General features: G+C 43.3%; 1 protein-coding gene across 2 annotated transcripts; it reads left to right on the top strand.

Moving 5' to 3' along the window:
- Positions 1-6,018: 6,018 nt before the first annotated feature.
- LOC118366011 (nucleotidyltransferase MB21D2) lies at positions 6,019-20,949 on the top strand. Of its 2 annotated transcripts, none has more exons than XM_035748309.2 (2): positions 6,019-6,597; positions 17,767-20,949. In XM_035748309.2, the coding sequence occupies exons 1-2, from the start codon at positions 6,342-6,344 to the stop codon at positions 19,029-19,031; spliced, it is 1,521 nt and encodes a 506-aa protein (XP_035604202.1). In that variant the 5' UTR covers positions 6,019-6,341; the 3' UTR covers positions 19,032-20,949. The 2 variants fall into 2 exon arrangements, 1 of the variants encoding a protein (XP_035604202.1); XR_004821860.2 differs by lacking the exon at positions 17,767-20,949 and adding an exon at positions 10,349-11,260 and having other exon boundaries at positions 6,456-6,597.
- The last annotated feature ends 1,476 nt before the right edge of the window (positions 20,950-22,425 follow it).

Consider the following 22,425-nt stretch of genomic DNA (forward strand, 5'->3'; position numbering starts at 1 on the left):
TCTGATAGTATCTAGTTTTCATTACAAAACATTTTCCTTTGCTAAGCTTAGCTATAGTTGTTGCTAATGAATACACCAAGTGTACCAAAAACAAAAATGTGCAGCCCTTTGGGACCCCAGGACTAGGATTAAGAAATAACGTGCTAACAGTGAATGAACACAGGTAAGGCATCTGGTAATTATTTCATATTTGCATGGCAGAATTCGTGAAACAACGGACTTTTGGGCGCTCCCAAAAAATAGCTAGCTGCATGGCACAGAAGAGTAGCCAACTCAAACAATAATTAAGTGGGAAGACTGAAGTAACAAGCAACCCCAAATAGTACTACAACTGTGAATTGACAGGTTGCAAAGGCTAGTGGACCATCGTACCACTAGCAACATATATCAAAGGGATGAGCTGTTCATCGTCAAGCTAACCTACTAACTTCGCTAGCTCTGGCAGCCGCTAGCTGAGTTTTAGCTATCTTTTAACGACTGACAATACATACATCAGTTGTCAAGGTTGTTGAATAGCTCAGCCATTGTCAAAATTATTTTGTACACCATACCTGTTTCCTCTCGTTGCTATACAAATAACGTCATCCCGAGCCCATCTTAAAATGCACCCCCTCCACGACATGCTTGTGACCCGAATGACCCCTCCTATATTCGCTACCGGGTCAACGCTCTAAAACCGCTAAACAGAAGTGGGTCATGGCTTCTTCGATGAGATTTAACGGTGGTTGGCATCCAATATATTGCATTACCGCCACATACTAGACTGGAGTACGACTCCCGTATACTTTGCTTGAAAAAAGAAATAAACAAATACCCTACCATCTAACGCTACCTTACTTCGCTATTTAAATATATTTAATCCTACCTCATGCCAACAACCTGAAAGGATGGGACATCACCACTTAACACACCCTGTAACTCTTCTGATGTCAAGTCTCGCACACCCCAAAACTTCTCTGCAGCTGCCACCAAAACCTCAATTTTTTTGTGACTTACATACCATCCCTGCGGTACAGTTGATAACCATTGCTATAAATGCTAAAAATCCAATCTTACTGAAACATATATCACTTGTTCGTCTAATACTCACACCACTCCTCTCTTTCTTCGTTGCCTCAGCATATGACAATTTATGCACTACTCTAACCCTGGAAAGCTCAACCTGCCCCTCTCGCACTGGACATTTCTGATCCCCAGCCCCATGGGCACCCCAACAATTAACACACCACTACTTTCCCCAATGCTACACATTCCTTTGTCTCATGCCCTTCTGCACACTTCTCACACCTAGGAACCTCCCTCCCATACACTGCTGCCACATGCCTATAAGCTTGACACCTGTAACAGCGCAATGTATTCGGTACAAAAGTTTGTACAGGATAACTTATATATCCTAACCACTTTGTCGGACAGACACAACATCAAAACTCAAAAGAACAGACGATGACTCTTCTGTGACACCACTCTCGCCACCCCGTCTGTGTCACACCAAACGACGAGCATCACAAACACTGGGAATCCTCCCCTTCAGTTGGTCAACTTTTACATTTACTGCTACCCCAGAAATCACTCCTTTCAATGGCACCCTTTTCTTGAGAGCGAAACAATTCAAATTTCTTGTCCCCATTCGTTTATCACCAAAGAACTGCCAAAGGGGGCGGAGTTGCAATCTACTGCAGAGATAGCCTGCAGAGTTCTGTCATACTATCCAGGTCTGTGCCCAAACAATTTGAGCTTCTACTTTTAAAAATCCACCTTTCCAGAAATAAGTCTCTCACCTCTTCCACTTGTTATGGACCACCCTCAGCCCCCAGCTGTGCCCTGGACACCATATGTGAATTGATTGCCCCCCATCTATCTTCAGATCTCGTACTGTTAGGTGACCTAAACTGGGATATGCTTAACACCCCATCCTACAATCTAAACTAGATGCCCTCAATCTCAATTATCATGGAACCTACAAGGTACAACCCTAAATCCGTAACCATGGGCACCCTCATAGATATCATCCTGACCAACTTTCCCTCTAAATACACCTCTGCTGTCTTCAACCAGGATCTCAGCGACCACTGCCTCATTGCCTGCATCCGTAATGAGTTCGTTGTCAAATGACCACCCCTCATCACTGTCAAACGCTCCTTTAAACACTTCAGCTAGCAGGCCTTTCTAATCGACCTGGCCCAGGTATCCTGGAAGGATATTGACCTCATCCCTTCAGTAGAGGATGCCTGGTTGCACAAAGTGCTTTCCTCACCATTTTAAATACGCATGCCTCATTAAAAAATGTAGAACTAAGAACAGATAAAGCCCAAACTTGACTGCCCTTGACCAACACAAAAACATCCTGTGACATACTGCATTAGCATTGAATAGCCCCCGCGATATGCAACTTTTCAGGGAAGTCAGGAACCAATATACACAGTCAGTTAGGAAAACTAAGGCTATCTTTTTCAAACAGAAATTGGCAGCCTGTAGCACTAATTCCCCAAAATTGTGGGACACTGTAAAGTCCATGGAGAATAAGAGCACCTCCTCCCAGCTGCCCACTGCAATGAGACTAGGAAACACTGTCACCACCGATAAATCTACGATAAGCAATCATTTCAAAAGGCATTTTTCTACGGCTGGCCATGCTTTCCATCTGGCTACCTGGACCCTATCTTTTTTAAATTATCCGCCGAAATTGTTGCAACCCCTATTACTAGCCTATTCAGCCTCTCTTTCGTATCGTCTGAGATCCCCAAAGATTGGAAAGCTGCCGCGGTCGTCCCCCTCTTCAAAGGGGGAGATACTCTAGACCCAAACTGTTACAGACCTATATCCATCCTGCCCTGCCTTTCTAAAATCTTCGAAAGCCAAGTTAACAAACAGATCACCGACCATTTCAAATCCCACCGTACCTTCTCCACTATGCAATCTGGTTTCCAAGCTGGTCATGGGTGCACATCAGCCACGCTCAAGGTCCGAAACAATATCATAACCGCAATCGACAAAATACAGTCCTGGCAGCCGTCTTCATCGACCTGACCAAGGCTTTCGACTCTGTCAATCACCGCATTCTTATTGGCAGACTCAATAGCCTTGGTTTCTCAAATGACCGCCTCGCCTGGTTCACCAACTATCAATGATGTCGCTCGTGCTGCTGGTGATTCGCTGATCCACTTCTATGCAGACGACTTCTGGCCCTCTATGGACACTGTGTTAACTAACCTCCAGACGAGCTTCAATGCCATACAACTCTCCGTCACCCCCAAAGCCAATTCCTCCTTTGGCCGCCTTTCCTTCCAGTTCTCTGCTGCCAATGACTGGAACGAATTGCAAAAATCACTGAAGCGGGAGACACATAACTCCCTCACTATCTTTAATAAAGAATCCGCTATCAGAGCAGCTTACAGATCATTGCACATGTACACAGCCCATCTGTAAATAGCCCATCCAACTACCTCATCCCCATATTGTTATTTATTTTATTCATATATATTTTTTCTCTCCTTTGCACCACAGTATCTCTACTTGCACATTAATATTCTGCACATCTATCACTCCAGTGTTTATTTGTGAAATTGTAATTATTTCTCCACTACGGCCTATTTATTGCCTTACCTCCCTAATCTTATTTCATTTGCACACACTGTATATAGACTTTTCTATTGTGTTATTGACTGTACGTTTGCTTATTCCATGTGTAACTCTGTGTTGTTGTTTGTGTCACATTATCTTGGCCAGGTCGCAGTTGTAAATGAGAACTTGTTATCAAATGGCTTACCAAATGGCTTACCTGGTTAAATAAAGGTGAAATAATTTTTTACATCTTGAAAAAAATACTATAGGTGGGAATGTCTTCATGTTGTGTTGGTACATGGAATGTTCCTCAACTGCATACAGTATGTCATAAATTGCTATTGCAAATAGAAGTATTATGTTCAACAACTGACATTTTCAGATATTATTTTGACAAACACACTTTGGTGCTTACAATTCATTCTCTATTGTCATAGATTTAGTGGGCACTGTCATTTGTGATCTTTGTGATATGACTTTCTTTAAGCACGTACTAATGAAACTGTCACTTCATACTTTTTCTTAAACTCTACAAACGCTCTACATTTATTCACTCTGTGATAGGGTTGGATCCTATATGCTAATGTTATACTGTAAATGGTTCAGTGCCTATAATTTAGGCTGTGTATAGAATGGGGCATAAAGGAAATTACCTCTACTACTAAATTACTACTAGATTATAGTGATAAGGATAACAGCATACAAATTTGTCCTGTGTATTAATTTGCCTATAACTAATCAGAATTCCATTATGTTTACATAAAAAGAGAGTACTTCAAAATGAGAAGATCCTGCCAAGGAAAAGATGACTGGGTGGACATAAAGTGGAAAGGAGGGGAAATAACTCACACCATATAGCAGGACACCTTCATCTGCGGGGTCTTTGTAATGCAGGTTTGATAGTTATATTTTCAATAATGAATGGTTAGCTGTTATGTGACAATTAGGTCAAAAACTATATTTTATTTTTTGGTGTAGATGGCCTGTAAAGCTTACAGATTTAAGTCTAATAGCACGAGAGGAATGTAGACAAACATCAGAGTGAGATATGAAGGCATTGTTAGTGGACATTCTGAACCTTGTTTGAGGTCACTAGGTCATATGACCAAGGAGCTATCGAAATTCTAGATTTTTAAAAATTAATGTAAAATCATGTGAGATGAAAATGGACAAACTAAAGGGTGTGCAATGTATAGGCCCACTGAGTGGACATTCTGAACCTTGTTTGAAATCACTTAGGTCACATGACCAAGGAGCTATTGAAATTCTACATTTTGAAAAATTAATGTAAAAACATGTGAGTTGAAAATGGACAAACTAAATGGTGTGCAATATAGAAGGGTAGTCAGTGGACATTCTGAACCTTGTTTGAAGTCATTAGGTCACATTACCAAGGAGCAATTGAAACTTTACATTTTGAAAAATTCATGTAAAAATCATGTGAGATGAAAATGGACAAACTAAAATGTGTGCAATATGTAGGCTCACTGAGTGGACATTCTGAACCTTGTTTGAAGTCACTAGGTCACATGACCAAGGAGCTATTGAAATTCTACATTTTGAAAAATTAATGTAAAAACGTGTGAGATGAAAATGGACAAACTAAGTGGGGTTTGCAATGTGTAGGCTCACTGAGTGTACATTCTGAACCTTGTTTGAAGTCAGTAGGTCACATGAAAGAGGAGCTATTGACATTTATAATTTTGAAAAATTCATGTAAAATCATGTGAGATGAAAATGGACAAACTAAAGGGTGTGCAATGTAGAAGGGTAGTCAGTGGACATTCTGAACCTTCTTTGAAGTCATTAGGTCACATGACCAAGGAGCTGTAGAAATTCGAATGTAAAAAAGTTTGTACTTTGTTTACGCTCCCTAACTAATTCAACTAGGGATACAAAATGCTGCTCACATTTCCACATGTTTATTAGCTTTGGAAAGCGAATTAATGTCCAAATCGTGAAAATAAGACCTGTGCAATGTTGTGTGCAATTTTTCCAACATCATGACACTTATTTGGAGTCTGTGGCTCAAGTGATTTGAAAGCTATTGCGCGAATATCCAACTTAAAACGGTCTTTACCTCCGTGACATGTTGCATGTTAAGAACCTGGACTTTTAATTTGCTTATGAACTGCACAGCGCAAAAGGAAAGGAAATCGGAGAAAGTAGGCATCATTGTGAGTGCGGCTGAGCGTTACAAGGAATCCTTTCGATTAATGCTCCTTCCTCACGGGTACCTGAGCCTGTGTTAGGACGTTATTTGAATGTGACTGAAGGAGTGGGATGGTAGTTATGTATTCAAACAACCATCAATGGAATAGTATTTTTGTTTTGTTTCAATACCCCGTGTAGTAGTTGGCGGCCATACACCAATAGGTGTAGTCTGCCATAAAACTTAAAAGGTCTTCCAAACAGATGTCTGATAATAGGCTGGGAACGTATCAGCTACATACATACGTGTGCCAGTGCAATTCCTTCATCGCTCTGGAGGAGCTGATTCGGCTAGCGTCATCATCAGCACCATCATCGACTTGACTTCATCACTCTCTCACATTAGCCATGACAATGACTTTGCCTACGATTCTACAGCCTTCCCCAACAGTCATTGAACCACAGCCACGCCGATGAGAGCACTTTGCACACCCCGCATAAAATTTAAAGGAACTCCGATTGGTTTGGTGCAAGCAGCGACCGATGTTCTGAACTGAAGCCGAGGTAGCCAGTGTGGGGCCTTGGGACGCCTGCGTTCACATTGCTGTTGTTTTTTATATCTTGCAAACATGGCGGCCCCTGCGCTAACCAGCCGGGCTGGGTCCGTAAATAGCTTGGGAAACAGCCCCACTGCGACTCCCAGCTCCACGAACAATAACAACAAGATCATCCCAAACTACCCCGAGCTCGATTTCAGGTCCGGTGCCAGAATCGAGGATTTGAACCGATTGATTCTGGAATTTAGTAAACACGATCAGCGAGAATATGACGACCAGCGAGCGCTCGAGATTCACACCGCCAAGGATTTCATTTTCTCCATGCTCGGTAAGAAATTGTGGGTGGGAAAATCACGCCTGTTTAGCTGACATTTTACTAGAATGAGGAAGATTTTTTTTAAATGTATTATGCGAAACGTATTTATGACAATTATCAGTAACAACTACAGCCCGCTAGTTTGATCAGTGGTGAATGGATGCAATAATAAAAGCAAGTGTGCTGTTTCAAATCTATCAGTGTAGATCAAGAGATCAAATCAAGAGGCTGACTATAAATCCCAAATATCTATCTAATCTCTGACCCATCATTGTCCAGTCCTATATAAATTGAACAATATAATAATTCATTATTTTAGCATTACATCATTCATAGGGCTGCACTGCCCGCAAACTGTCTGTGATTGCTAATGCTCGAGGGCATACGGCGTGGTGGAAATCTGGTCGGGAGGTTTTATACCCATATAACAACCAGATTTAATCCAAAATACGTTTTTTTCGTGATGTCATGAAAAATATGTATTCATCTGAATCGACCTACTGACCAGTTATCTAAATGCTACTCAATTAATAAACATGTGCATAGTGTTTGTGGGCCATGCACCCATTGAATATATGACACTGGAACCATTACAATGATACAAATTGGAGTAATGTTGGCAAATAGAACAGTTGGCAAATAACAGCTGGCAGAGCGCACCAAAGCGGGTTAGGTTCTCATGGACCCAGTCAAGAAGCTGGGCTTATTCCGTTTGAGACTCGGACTCAGGGGGCTTCATGCGGGCGGAGCTCTTCCCGAGTCCGGTATAATCATATTACCTTGGGCCAAGGCTAATGGTACTCGGGCCGAGTCCTCTTCAGTTTGTCCGGTCCGATTAACTTTTTCAGGAGTAGGGCCATTTTACGTTTTATCCGGCAGGTGATGAAATACCAGTTAAAAAATGTTTTATATTTCACCTCCAAGGCATCGAATTTGCTAGGTCATTAGCATGCTAAAATGTGTGACAGTCTCTGCGGCCCTATAGCTGTCAGAGATGGTTCCTAATTTAGAGGATCTATGCTTTTTAAATGTTTTTGATTTTAGTACAGGCTATGGTCATGCTTTTCGTAGTTGCAGTCCACCGAATTGAAAAGTGCACATTCACTTCCATAATATTTGTTCTAGGCTACCAGCATGCAACATAAACATGCACTATAATATAGTATATGCCTACCTTTACAAAAATGTACTGCCGTTAAAATACAGTAAAACTTCAGTACAATGAAATAATGTTTTTTAAATGAATAATATTTGGTAGCTTGCTGTGTGTCTTTTAATGGTAACTGTTTGTTTATTGTGCTGTGCATGTTCTTCTGTTCCACTGAATGCAATTTAGATTTGTTCAGAATTTCCCTCTAAAACATGTAAATTAAATTAAATCCAATGTATTTATATAGCCCTTCATACATCAGCTGATATCTCAAAGTGCTGTACAGAAACCCAGCCTAAAACCCCAAACAGCAAGCAATGCAGGTGTAGAAGCACGGTGGCTAGGAAAAACTCCCTAGAAAGGCCAAAACCTAGGAAGAAACCTAGAGAGGAACCAGGCTATGTGGGGTGGCCAGTCCTCTTCTGGCTGTGCCGGGTGGAGATTATAACAGAACATGGCCAAGATGTTCAAATGTTCATAAATTACCAGCATGGTCGAATAATAATAAGGCAGAACAGTTTAAACTGGAGCAGCATCACGGTCAGGTGGACTGGGGACAGCAAGGAGTCATCATGTCAGGTAGTCCTGGGGCATGGTCCTAGGGCTCAGGTCCTCCGAGAGAGAGAAAGAAAGAGAGAAGGAGAGAACGCACACTTAGATTCACACAGGACACCGATTAGGACAGGAGAAGTACTCCAGATATAACAAACTGACCCTAGCCCCCCGACACATAAACTACTGCAGCATAAATACTGGAGGCTGAGACAGGAGGGGTCAGGAGACACTGTGGCCCCATCCGAGGACATGGCCAAACAGGAAGGATATAACCCCACCCACTTTGCCAAAGCACAGCCCCACACCACTAGAGGGATATCTTCCACCACCAACTTACCATCCTGAGACAAGGCTGAGTATAGCCCACAAAGATCTCCGCCATGGCACAACCCAAGGGGGGAGGGTGCCAACCCAGACAGGATGACCACATCAGTGAATCAACCCACTCAGGTGACGCACCCCTTCCAGGGACGGCATGAGAGAGCCCCAGTAAGCCAGTGACTCAGCCCCTGTAATAGGGTTAGAGGCAGAGAATCCCAGTGGAAAGAGGGGAACCGGCCAGGCAGAGACAGCAAGGGCGGTTCGTTGCTCCAGAGCCTTTCCGTTCACCTTCCCACTCCTGGGCCAGACTACACTCAATCATATGACCCACTGAAGAGATGAGTCTTCAGTAAAGACTTAAAGGTTGAGACCGAGTTTGCGTCTCTGACATGGGTAGGCAGACCGTTCCATAAAAATGGAGCTCTATAGGAGAAAGCCCTGCCTCCAGCTGTTTGCTTAGAAATTCTAGGGACAATTAGGATGCCTGCGTCTTGTGACCGTAGCGTACGTGTAGGTATGTACGGCAGGACCAAATCAGAGAGATATGTAGGAGCAAGCCCATGTAATGCTTTGTAGGTTAGCAGTAAAACCTTGAAATCAGCCCTTGCTTTGACAGGAAGCCAGTGTAAGGAGGCTAGCACTGGAGTAATATGATCACATTTTTTTGGTTCTAGTCAGGATTCTAGCAGCCGTATATAGCACTAACTGAAGTTTATTTAGTGCTTTATCCGGGTAGCCGGAAAGTAGAGCATTGCAGTAGTCTAACCTAGAAGTGACAAAAGCATGGATTAATTTTTCCGCATCATTTTTGGACAGAAAGTTTCTGATTTTTGCAATGTTACGTAGATGGAAAAAAGCTGTCCTTGAAATGGTCTTGATATGTTCTTCAAAAGAGAGATCAGGGTCCAGAGTAACGCCGAGGTCCTTCACAGTTTTATTTGAGACGACTGTACAACCATTAAGATTCATTGTCAGATTCAACAGAAGATCTCTTTGTTTCTTGGGACCTAGAACAAGCATCTCTGTTTTGTCCAAGTTTAAAAGTAGAAAGTTTGCAGCCATCCACTTCCTTATGTCTGAAACACATGCTTCTAGCAAGGGCAATTTTGGGATTTCACCATGTTTCATTGAAATGTACAGCTGTGTGTCATCCGCATTGCAGTGAAAGTTAACATTGTTTTCGAATAACATCCCCAAGAGGTAAAATATATAGTGAAAACAATAAGGGTCCTAAAACGGAACCTTGAGGAACACCGAAATTTACAGTTGATTTGTTAGAGGACAAACCATTCACAGAGACAAACTGATAAGATCTAGGCCTATGTATTTTATTTCAATATCCTACTACAATTTACAAACCCCTATATTTATTCCATTTATTTAAATAGTCAAATAGTCAAACATTATTGCACCTGAATTTGACCCTGACAATTATATTGTGTAAAGCTTTTGAGCAATTCAAATTACTGCACGCATTGTTATTTTAATGTCAGTAGCTAAATGAGGAGGTAGGCATATCTGTTCCAACTAAAATGTGGATTGGAATCGGTGCTAGCAGCAATATATCTCCGTGCGCGGTGCAGGCAGCTTGAGCAATCAAGCGCATTGCTCAAGCATCATTGGGACAGAGCACCTGGTAGGTTACACAACAACACAGCAGGAAAACAATGACAGTTTCGAAATATGCACAAAAAACTTTGATAACATTCTCCTGCATTGTTGTTTTACTTTTGTAAGTAAGGCGGCGGTTTGTTGGGGAGAAGAACTTCATGAGAAATTTTGCTAGCTGGCTAATTTTAGCTAGCTAACATTAGCTCTCTAGCTAATCATCCATGGACATGGTAAGTTAACATTTTTACCTCCTGCAGCTAGCTAACATTTTGACATTTTGAAATCTGTTTAGCTAATGACGGTGTTGCTGTATGTCTCTCTCTGTCTGTGTATGTGTGTGGGAGAGACGGACAGAGTGATGAGGATCACAATAACTTTAGAAAACGTGTGCAAAATGCTTAGAGTAAGAGTCATGAAAAGCCTGGAAACTCAGGTGGTTGATGTGTTATGGGCCCTCCTAAAATATGTCCCAGACCGCTGTGGTGGAGGAGGATGAAAAGTATGTATATGAGCAAGTTGCTCTTTTTTGAAGACCTCTCTAAGCTATAACTGTAACAGACTTCTTCAACAAGTACCACAGAAATACTTTAAGCCAGCTGAGTACACAAAGTTTTTTTCAGGAAAATCCTTTTTCTAGTTTTCTTTTAAAATCTCAAATTGATAAAGTTGTAAGTTGCTTATTCTCTTCACTGCAGATCTGACCCATCACACCACTATTCAAGAAGGCCACTATGCTCCAGATCGCCTTCTCTGCTCTGCGGTCCTCGATGAGGATCTACCCGATTACACCACTCTTATTAGGCATTAATAAAAAATCCCAATGTGCATTTATATACTCTGTCCAAGTCTTTCTATGCATGCAATGTCTGTGGGTTAATTATGAAACAATTACTGTCCGGATGTGCAAAGAATTGTGATGTAGATAGTTTTTTTTGCCATTGCTTGATCTATTTTAAATGTAAGAATATGTTGCAGATTGAAACTTTAATTGGTGCCTATGGAAACTAATAGAAATGTAACGAACAAGCTTTTCAATATCCAACTTTATCCTTTGCAATCCTTTTTACAGTAAGTAATAAGCTGTAGTCAGGTGGTTATTATCAGGTTGTGATGAGGTCTTAACTATGACCTGTAGCCTACATAATAAACTCAGCAAAAAAAAACAAACGTCTTCTCACTGTCAACTGCCCTTATAAATATTTGTATGAACATAACAAGATTCAACAACTGAGACATGAACTGAACAAGTTCCACAGACATGTGACTAACAAAAATTGAATAATGTAACAGTCAGTATCTGGTGTGACCACAGCTGCATTAAGTACTGCAGTGCATCTCCTTCTCATGGATTGCACCAGATTTGCCAGTTCTTGCTGTGAGATGTTACCCCACACTTCCACCAAGGCACCTGCAAGTTTCCGGACATTTCTGAGGGGAATGGCCCTAGCCCTCACCCTCCGATCCAACAGGTCCCAGCTGTGCTCAATGGGATTGAGATAAGGGCTCTTCACTGGCGGTCTTGCAGGAAATAACACACAGAACAAGCAGTATGGCTGGTGGCATTGTCATGCTGGAGAATCATGTCAGGATGAGCCTGTAGGAAGGGTACCCCATGAGGGAAGAGGATGTCTTCCCGGTAACGCACAGTGTTGAGATTGCCTGCAATGACAACAAGTGTAACAGTATAGCTTCCGTCCCTCTCCTCGCCCTACCTGGGCTTGAACCAGGGAGACAACTGACCCACATAGACAACTGACACCCACGAAGCATCGTTACCCATCGCGCCTCAAAAGCCACGGCCCTTGCAGAGCAAGGGAACAACTACTTCAAGGCCTCGGAGCAAGTGACGTCACCAACTGAAACGCTATTAGTGCGCACCACTGCTAACTAGCTAGCCATTTCACATCGGTTACAATCACCCCCCTTTTGACCTCCTCCTTTTCCGCAGCAACCAGTGATCCGGGTCACGGCACCAATGTAACAGTATAGATTCCGTCCCTCTCCTCGCCCCTACCTGGGCTTGAACCAGGGACCCTCTGCCCACATAGACAACTGACACCCACGAAGCATCAATACTAGAGGTCGACCGATTATGATTTTTGAACGCCGATACCGATTATTGGAGGATCCCCCCAAAAAAAGCCTACACCGATTAATCGGCCCCATTTAAAAACATTTGTTTAATAATGACAATTACAACAATACTGAATGAACACTTATTTTAACTTAATATAATACATAAATAAAATCAATTTAGCCTCAAATAAATAATGAAACATGTTCAATTTGGTTTAAATAATGCAAAAACAAGGTGTTGGAGAAGAAATTAAAAGTGCAATATGTGCCATCTCAGAAAGCTAACGTTTAAGTTCCATGCTCAGAACATGAGAACATATAAAAGCTGATGGTTCCTTTTAACATGAGTCTTCAATATTCCCAGGTAAGAAGTTTTAGGTTGTAGTTATTATAGGAATTATAGGACTATTTCTCTCTATACCATTTGTATTTCATTAACCTTTGACTATTGGATGTTCTTATAGTTACTTTAGTATTGCCAGTGTAACAGTATAGCTTCCATCCCTCTCCTCGCTCCTCTCTGGGCTTGAACCAGGAACACAACGACAACAGCCACCCTCGAAGCAGTGTTACCCATGCAGAGCAAGGGGAACAACTAAATATTCCTGTTACATTGCACAACCTTCAATGTTATGTCATAGTTACGTAAAATTCTGGCAAATTAGGCGTCCCAAACTGTTGCATATACACTGACTCTGTGTGCAATGAACGCAAGAGAATTTCACCTGGTTAATATTGCCTGCTCACCTGGATTTCTTTTAGCTAAATACACAGGTTTAAAAAGATATACTTTTGTGTATTCATTTTAAGAAAGGCATTGATGTTTATGGTTAGATACACATTGGAGCAACGAAGTCCTTTTTTTGCGAATGGGCACCGCATCGATTATATGCAACACAGGACACGCTAGATAAACTAGTAATATCATCAACCATGTGTAGTTAAATAGTGATTATGATTGATTGATTGTTTTTTATAAGATAAGTTTAATGCTATCTAGCAACTTACCTTGGCTTACTGCATTCACGTAACAGGCAGTCTCCTCGTGGAGTGCAATGTAATCAGATGGTTAGAGCGTTGGACTAGTTAACTGTAAGTTTGCAAGATTGAATCCCCCGAGCTGACAAGGAAAAAATCTGTCGTTCTGCTCCTGAACGAGGTAGTTAACCCACCGTTCCTAGGCCGTCATTGAAAATAAGAATGTGTTCTTAACGGACTTGCCTAGTTAAATAAAGATTAAATAAAGGTTTTAAAAAAAAAAAAACGGTGGCCAAAAATACCCAAATTAATCGGCCATTCCGATTAATCGGTCGACCTCTAATCGTTACCCATCGCACCACAAAAGCTGCGGCCCTTGTAGAGCAAGGGGAACAACTACTTCAAGGTCTCAGAGCAAGTGACGTCACCGACTGAAACACTATTAGTGCGCACCACCGCTAACTAGCTAGCCATTACACAAGCTCAGTCCAATGATGCTGCAACACACTGCCCCAGACCATGACGGACCCTCCACCTCCAAATTGATCCCTCTCCAGAGTACATGCCTCGGTGTAACACTCATTCATTCGACGATAAACTCGAATCCGACCATCAGGGGTGATGACAAAACCGCAACTTGTCAGTGAAGAGCACTTTTTGCCAGTCCTGTCTGGTCCAGCGACGGTGGGTTTGTGCCCATAGGTGACATTGTTGTCGGTGATGTCTGGTGAGGACCTGCCTTACAACAGGCCTACAAGCCCTCAGTCCAGCCTCTCTCAGCCTATTGCGGACAGTCTGAGCACTGATGGAGGGATTGTGCATTTCTGGTGTAACTCGGGCAGTTGTTGTTGCCATCCTGTACCTGTCCGGCAGGTGTGATGTTTGGATGTACCTATCCTGTGCAGGTGTTTTTATACGTGGTCTGCCACTGTGAGGACAATCAGTTGTCTGTTCTGTCTCCCTGTTGCTCTGTTTTAGTCGTCTCACAGTACAGACATTGCAATTTATTGCTCTGGCCACATCTGCAGTCCTCATGCCTCCTTGCAGCATGCCTAAGGCACGTTCACGCATATGAGCAGGAGCCCTGAGTCAGTAGATAGGCTTCTTTCGTGTCCTAAGTTTTCATAACTGTGACCTTAACTGTCTATCGTCTGTAAGCTGTTAGTGTCTTAATGACCGTTCCACAGGTGCATGTTCATTAATTGTTTATGGTTCATCTAGGTGGTCAGATAGAGGTATCAGTTGCGACCAGAAAAAGATGTCATATTTTTTAACCCCCCTGTTCTCCCCAATTTCGATCTTGTCTCAGCGCTGCAACTTCTCAATGGGCTCGAAGGTCGAGTCATGTGTCCTCCAAAACATGACCCGCCACACCGCGCTTCTTAACACCTGCCCGCTTAACCCGGAAGCCAGCCACACCAATGTGTCGGAGGAAACACCTTTCGACTGCCTGCAGTCGCCCGCCCCGCCACAAGGAGTAAAGCCCCCCTGGCCAAACCCTCCCTTAACCCAGATGACGCTGGGCCAATTGTACGCAATTGTACGCCACCCTATGACATGGCTGAAAAAGGAACTAACTTTCCCGCATTTCATATATAGCAGTGGATATACAAATTAATGTGATATTTGATTCTCTCTCAATAATTCATTGTACAATGAACACACACATATTTCCATTTGTGAGTGTGTGATATTTATTTCAACAAGAAAAACTTTTTTAAACAATGTCAACACTGCCATGTTGACCTGAGCCTTGCTGTTGGAAAACCACGTCAGTGTTCGGCTATCACGGTTGAACCTCCCCTGACTTCACTCCTCCACTTTCGTCTAGTCGGTTGCTTTAGCCTTATCACTCAAACGTGCCCACTAACTCAGTGGCATTCAAAGTCTGGTCATGACCCCTACTGGGGTCTCGGGGGAACTACAGTGGTGTCACCACTTTAAAAATAAAACAATTAAGATATAATAATAATAATATATGCCATTTAGCAGACGCTTTTATCCAAAGCGACTTACAGTCATGTGTGCATACATTCTACGTATGAGTGGTCCCGGGAATTGAACCCACTACCCTGGCGTTACAAGCGCCATGCTCTACCAACTGAGCTACAGATGACAGATCATTCATTGTATGGGACAATATTCAGAAGTTTTTGAGAAAGATGAAAAATATATATATTTTTTAGTAAATGTATTTATTGGTTTCATTAAAATGTAAAATAATTTTTTTGTTTTGTTGATTTTTTCAGGAAGAAATAGGGTCCCCGCTGAAAAAGTTTGAATATCACTGCACTAACTTGAATAACTTTGAGTTGACTGGCATATTAGGCCAACTGTTGTGGTGGTGTACTGGTTCAGCAGCAGTGCAGAAAACTGGACACCATGAAAACTCACTCAGATGATGTGAGCAAAAGATACAAAAAGAGCAGCAGACCAACACACAGTCTCACACACACACAGACTCAAGAGTCGCACAGTCTCACTCACTCACTCACTCACTCACTCACACAGCATATGTTTTACTGTCCTTGTGAGGACCTAACATTTATTTCCATTCAAAATCCTATTATCCCAGACTCTTAACCCTAACTCTAATTGTAACTTTAAACCAAAAGCTAACCCCTAAACTTAAAATAGTCTTTGTCCTCGTGGAGACCTGGGAAATGGCCCCACGAGGGAGAATTTTCCTGGTTTTACTATCCTTGTGGGGACTTTTAGGGATTTCCGGTACCCTCAAAGACAGTAATACAAGCCCACACACACACACACACTTGCACTGTAGGCCTACACACAAGCTTCTTGCGCTTAGTGTCCCAAAGTCACAGTGTCTCAAACAAACAGTGACAGTAGACCACAACGCTGAGCCACTCGGGCCTGTCTCTTATGTTGTGGATTATGGCTGCTGAGAGGGAACAGACACTTTCTGGAATCAGTGAAGAGGAAGAGAGAAAAAAGAGACAGAGCACTGCAGTCTACATAAATAAACTCAGCCGATGCTAACGGAGCATGCTAGGCTAGCTCAGTCCAGTGCAGTGCACACAGAACCCAGAGGCCAACGATGCATAAGATAATGGCAAGTTATTTTTTTTACATCTGAAATGTTATGGGATGGTAGGATGACTATGACAGGGGAGATTTATTTAGCCTGTGTTAATATTATTTAATGTAAATGTATCGGGTTGGAACCGGTTCAGGGAACAGAACAGAAAAATAACAAAACATTTTGAGGAACAAATCCAAAACCAGGCACGAAAGTGATCTCTAGTGTTCCGGGATAGGACTTTATTTTTTTTTAAATCTTGAGAACTGGTTAATGATGTTATGTTTAGTTACAAATACAAATGTCATGACTCAAGCCAAGCCCCCTCCATGTCCACCGCTCTCTCCCCACCTGTGAAATTTAAGTCACATCTCGCGACTGCACTTAGTTGACTAATCAAAAATGTAAACAGCTATCTTACCCGTTCCACAGCAAGCTGCTCAATCTGCAGTAATTGATTCAATTAAACCATGTTGATTTCACATATTAAAAATGTATAAAAAGGAACTAAACACTGCATAAAAGAAACGTCCTCACTGTCAACTACATTTATTTTCAGCAAACTTAACATGTGTAAATATTTGTATGAACATAACAAGATTCAACAACTGAAACATAAACTGAACAAGTTCCATAGACATGTGACTAACAGATGTTGAATAATGTGTCCCTGAACAAAGGGGGGGTCAAAATCAAAAGTAACAGTCAGTATCTGGTGTGGCCACCAGCTGCATTAAGTAATGCAGTGCATCTCCTCCTCATGGACTGCGCCAGATTTACCAGTTCTTGCTGTGAGATGTTACCCCACTCTTCCACCAAGGCACCTGCAAGTTCACAGATATTTAAGGGGGGAAGGGCCCTAGCCCTCAACCTCCAAACCAACAGGTCCCAGATGTGCTGGCAGAACACTGACATTCCTGTCTTGCAGGAAATCACGCACAGAACAAGCAGTATGGCTGGTGGCATTGTCATGCTGGAAAGTCATGTCAGTATGAGCCTGCAGGAAGGGTACCACATGAGGGAGGAGGATGTCTCCCTGTAACGCACAGCGTTGAGATTGCCTGCAATGACAACAAGCTCAGTCCGATGATGCTGTGACACACCGCCCCAGACCAAGACGGACCCCGCTCCAGAGTACAGGCCTTGATGTAATGCTCATTCCTTTGGAATGGCATAGGCTACCTTATTACAGAGAATTTGCACTGTTAAAACCTAATCATAGGCTAGCTATATGCTGTCTATTCATCCCTCTATTTTTTAAGGAGTGGGACAGTCTCACTCCTTTTGTATTTTTGTCCTTTTTATTGAACAGATAGGACAGGCAAGGAAAGACAGGAAAGGTAGGAGGAGGTTGAGTCTAAGGGCAGTGGGCCGGATTTGAACCCATGCCAACTCTAACCGCTGGACCACACAGGCCACTATTAATCCCCCTTTATCCTTCTCCCATCAGGTATGGTGCAGAAATTGGACCAGAAGCTCCCTGTGGCCAACGAGTACCTGCTGCTGTCAGGTGGTGTGCGGGAGGGCGTGGTCGACATGGACCTAGACGAGCTGAGTGTTTACGCCCGTGGCACCGACTATGACATGGACTTTACCCTCCTCGTGCCTGCGCTCAAGCTGCACGACCGCAACCAGCCGGTCACTCTGGACATGCGCCACTCAGCCCTGTGCCACTCGTGGCTGAGCCTGCGCCTCTTCGACGAGGGCACCATCAACAAGTGGAAGGACTGCTGCACAGTGGTAGACCACATCAATGGCGCCACCAACTACTTCTTCTCACCCACACTGGTGGCTGACTGGTTCTACGAGTCCATCAGCGTGGTCCTGGTGGAGATCCAGAAGAAGCCCCAGCGCGGCATGCCCCGCGTGGAGAAGGTGGAGCGGAACGGCACAATCATCTCCGTCATCCTGGGCGTGGGCAGCAGCCGCATGCTCTATGACATCGTGCCTGTGGTCTCCTTCAAGGGATGGCCAGCGGTGGCCCAGAGCTGGCTGATGGAGAACCACTTCTGGGACGGCAAGATCACAGAGGAGGAGGTGATCAGCGGCTTCTACCTGGTGCCTGCCTGCTCCCACAAGGGCCGTAAGGAGAATGAGTGGCGCCTGTCTTTCGCCCGCAGCGAAGTGCAGCTCAAGAAGTGCATCTCAGCCAGCCTGATGCAGGCCTACCAGGCGTGCAAGGCCATCATTATCAAGCTGCTGTCAAGGCCCAAGGCCATCAGCCCCTACCACCTGCGCAGCATGATGTTGTGGGCCTGCGATCGGCTCCCCGCCACCTACCTGTCCCAGGAAGACTTTTCAGCCCACTTCCTGCTAGGCCTCATTGACGACCTGCAGAACTGCCTGGTCAACAAGATGTGCCCCAACTACTTCATCCCACAGTGCAACATGCTAGAACACCTGTCGGACGAGATGGCCATGCTCCACGCCCGCAAGCTCAGCTCGGTGCGCTCCGACCCGGCCGAGCACCTGCGCACTACCATTGAGCACGCCAAGGCGGCCAACCGACTGACCCTGGAACTGCATTGGCGCGGCAGTGCCTCAAACCTGCCGTCACCACAGTCGGACGCGGGCGGCGAGCACCAGCCGGATGACCGCTTGGCTAAGAAGCTGCAGCAGCTGGTGACAGAGAACCCTGGAAAGTCCATCTCGGTGTTCATCAACCCCGATGACGTAACGCGGCCGCACTTCCGCATCGACGACAAGTTTTTCTGAGACTTCAAAATAGAAAAAAGCTATTCTTCTCCTCCCCCCACATCACCCATTCTCCTTTTGACTAGATCGATCGGTCGAGTCGTCAAATTAGTCGGTTTCCCAAGTAACGGTCACCACAGAGCATTGTGAGGTGCTTTTGTGCCATGGTGTCTTCCCATTTTGTTTGCCTGTCCCCACACCCCACCAACCCTATAGTGCCTGTGTCATCTTGAGAAGGCCTTTACAGGACTACATGAAACAGGTGGAAGAAGAATCACTGCGTCTTTCCTCGGAAAGTTAAGGAATGGCTTAGTCCCTGTAGGGGAACTGATGGTACTAACGCCATAACTGTACATAAAGAGAGTTGAGTAGATATGTGTGTGAGTGGAAATTGGTATTATTTTGCACAGAATGTAGAGGCACACAGTTATGGTGGAAGTTGTGATGTGAAGTCTGAAATGTTGCATATCTTTTAGGAAGGCAATGTCAATGCTCTTTTTTTTCTCTATTGGGCAAAATGCTCTGAATTAATACCTACTGGTTTAGAGTTGTTATTCCAATAAGCTGTATCGCAATGACAAGATGTTTCTAACTTTACATTCTCTGTGCATTCATGTCCTATGTGTATAGTGAACAGTTCCAGACGTATCCAGAATATGCCAAAAACCTGCAGATATCTGACCGGCAATGTGATACACATATCTTCATCCTCAAGTGCAATTAGTAAACAAAAAAACACACACACAAACACCACACCACTCCACACCACACATACAAGTGCTAACACTCATCATACACACTCCTGATCAGTGAAATGGTGTATTTGTTACGTATTTGTGATATTCCAGAACTCTGGGACCTTGTCCTTTTGTTTGTTTGTGTTATATGGAACTTGGAAACATTTGACTGTGATTCTTATTTTCCATATTGCTGCTGACCTTATGAAGATGTTTTATGATTGATTGGTTATGCAAATTAAGTGAACAAACACACAATTATGTATTTTAATTGGACATGGGCGTAGCTACTGTGTACATAGTATTGTAAAGCAGCAGTGGGACCCTGCCTGTATCATTTGTATGGACCAATCTGGCAGCGGCATTGTCAGCACCAACGAATTGCATGGCCTGAGGTTCTTCAAATCCTGTTGAGTCAAACCTGTCATGGACTAAATGAGCAACCTCACCATCGGCAGGGATCATTTTCTCCCAAGTGGCGCAGCGGTCTAAGACACTGCATCTCATTGCAAGAAGCATCACTGCAGTCCCTGGGTCAAATCCAGGCTGCTTCACATCCGGCCATGATTGGGAGTCCCATAGGGCGGCGCACAATTGGCCCAGCGTCGTCTTGGTTTGGCCGGGGTAGGCCGTCATTGTAAATAAGAATTTGTTGTTAACTGACTTGCCTAGTTAAATAATAAAATAAAAAAACACACTGCCTTACCATCAATTCGGACTAATCACTGGAGTGGCCTGAAGAATGTGTTCTATGCCTTTCTAAAGGTATACTGGCCGCATACCGGGCTGACTACGTTGCATACGCCTGCGAAATCTCACAACGCTGTCATATCACATCATATAAGATGTCATATCACATCATATGAGCAATCTGATGCCTGTCTGTTCAAATCGATTGACCATGGGTTGATGCAATGCAATATCTGCAATGTAGTTAGCCTGAAACGTGACCATACTGTATGAGAGGGAGAGCAAGTGATCCAATGATCAAATCAAATTATGTGTAGATGGTAACACTATAGATCAAGCTAAAATGTAATTAAACATATTTAACAACAACTCTAAAGAGAAACTGCTTGAAAATAATTGATTCAACAATTTATATAACATTTAACAGTTGCTTGTCTGATGCACATTCATGATGTTCAGTATGTTGCAAACAATATCAATTAGTGTGATGAATAAAGATGTACAGGATCCCACACTGTTGTCTGGCTCTTTGTATTCAAATTATATCAGTTACATCAGGGGTGACAAAATTATTCCATGGAGGGCCTAGTGTCAGCTGGACTTTGATTATTTCCTTTCAATTAAGACCTAGACAACCAGGTGAGGGGAGTTACTTACTAACTAGTGGCCTTATTTCATCAATCAAGTACAAGGGAGGAGCGAAAACCCGCAGAGACTCGGTCCTCCGTGGAATGAGTTTGACATGTGCATCTCACTGTGATATGAAAAATGGGTCCCACTTTGCATGGTTCTAGGTCCTGCCATTACAGTATACCTATTTGTAGTTTGTGCACTCATTTACATTTTTATATGCATTACATTTGTAAACACCAACTCGGTTGCCTTGGTGTCCATCCTAAATGGGAAGGTTGAGCGTTCGATCCCAGATCGAGTCATACCAAAGACTCAAAAAATGGGATCTGATGCCTTTCTGCTTGGCACTCAGCATTAAGAATGCAAATTGTCTCCATTGTGAGTTATTGTACAAATCTTTGCAATTGTACATGACACAAACAGATATTACAGTTGTATAACAAGTTGTAGCTATGTATTCAATTGCAATGTAATTACATAGGTTTTGGCTTCTTTATGTGACCGATTAAAGTGCATGTAGGCACAGATATGTAAAGCCAGGTGTACACTTCTCGATTTTGGCTACAATTTAGCTGTCAAAATCCCCATGTCATTGCCTACTTGGGGCACACAGCCGTCACCGACGCTCGTTTAATGTTAGCGGTTCAGAGACGCAATCTGAGGGCTACCAATCTTCTCTTTGAGCAGTCCCAGATGGCCCGATATTTACAAACATGCTTGATTTTATCTGCACAAAATCTGCAATGCTCTTTTAGTGTGAGATTTGGAAAAACACGTTTTGAGAACGCTAGTCAGCAATAGCCAATGAGAGGTTGCCAGAGAAGAAGCCAGTGAGATGATGACGTTGCATCACCCAGAATGTGTAGACTCACGAGCAGGAGCAATGACTACTACTAGTATGTATTTGCCTATAACTAAAGCCAAAGTGTCAAATCGTTACAGCTCTGAAGTTCACAAGCAATGCTATTCAATTCAAAATGTTGGCTAGATATTTCAACTCCATATGGCAAGTGGGAATGTCTGACGGAAAACGTTTGAGGCTGCTTTGAGCCACAGCTCATTGTTGCCAAGTTAAATCTAATCACATAATTTTTGCGAGACAGCGTGGTATCGAGAATCCTCGCGACCAAGTGAAGAATGTTATAGTGTGTGACCCTGGTCTGTGTCATATCGTTTAGTGTGTGTACCACGGTTGGCCAGACAAAAAAAACATCAGGAGTTGATCGTGAGAGGCTCAGTGCTGTTAGTGTAGTGTTTACCCATCTTAAGCTGTGGTAGCTGCTGTCCTTTGAGTACTTGGCTCTTTCGCAATTGTCTTTCCTCAATTCCACTCATCCTCTCTCCTCACATCCCAT

The sequence above is a fragment of the Oncorhynchus keta genome, chromosome 33, assembly GCF_023373465.1.
Source record: "Oncorhynchus keta strain PuntledgeMale-10-30-2019 chromosome 33, Oket_V2, whole genome shotgun sequence".
Lineage (NCBI taxonomy): Eukaryota > Metazoa > Chordata > Actinopteri > Salmoniformes > Salmonidae > Oncorhynchus > Oncorhynchus keta.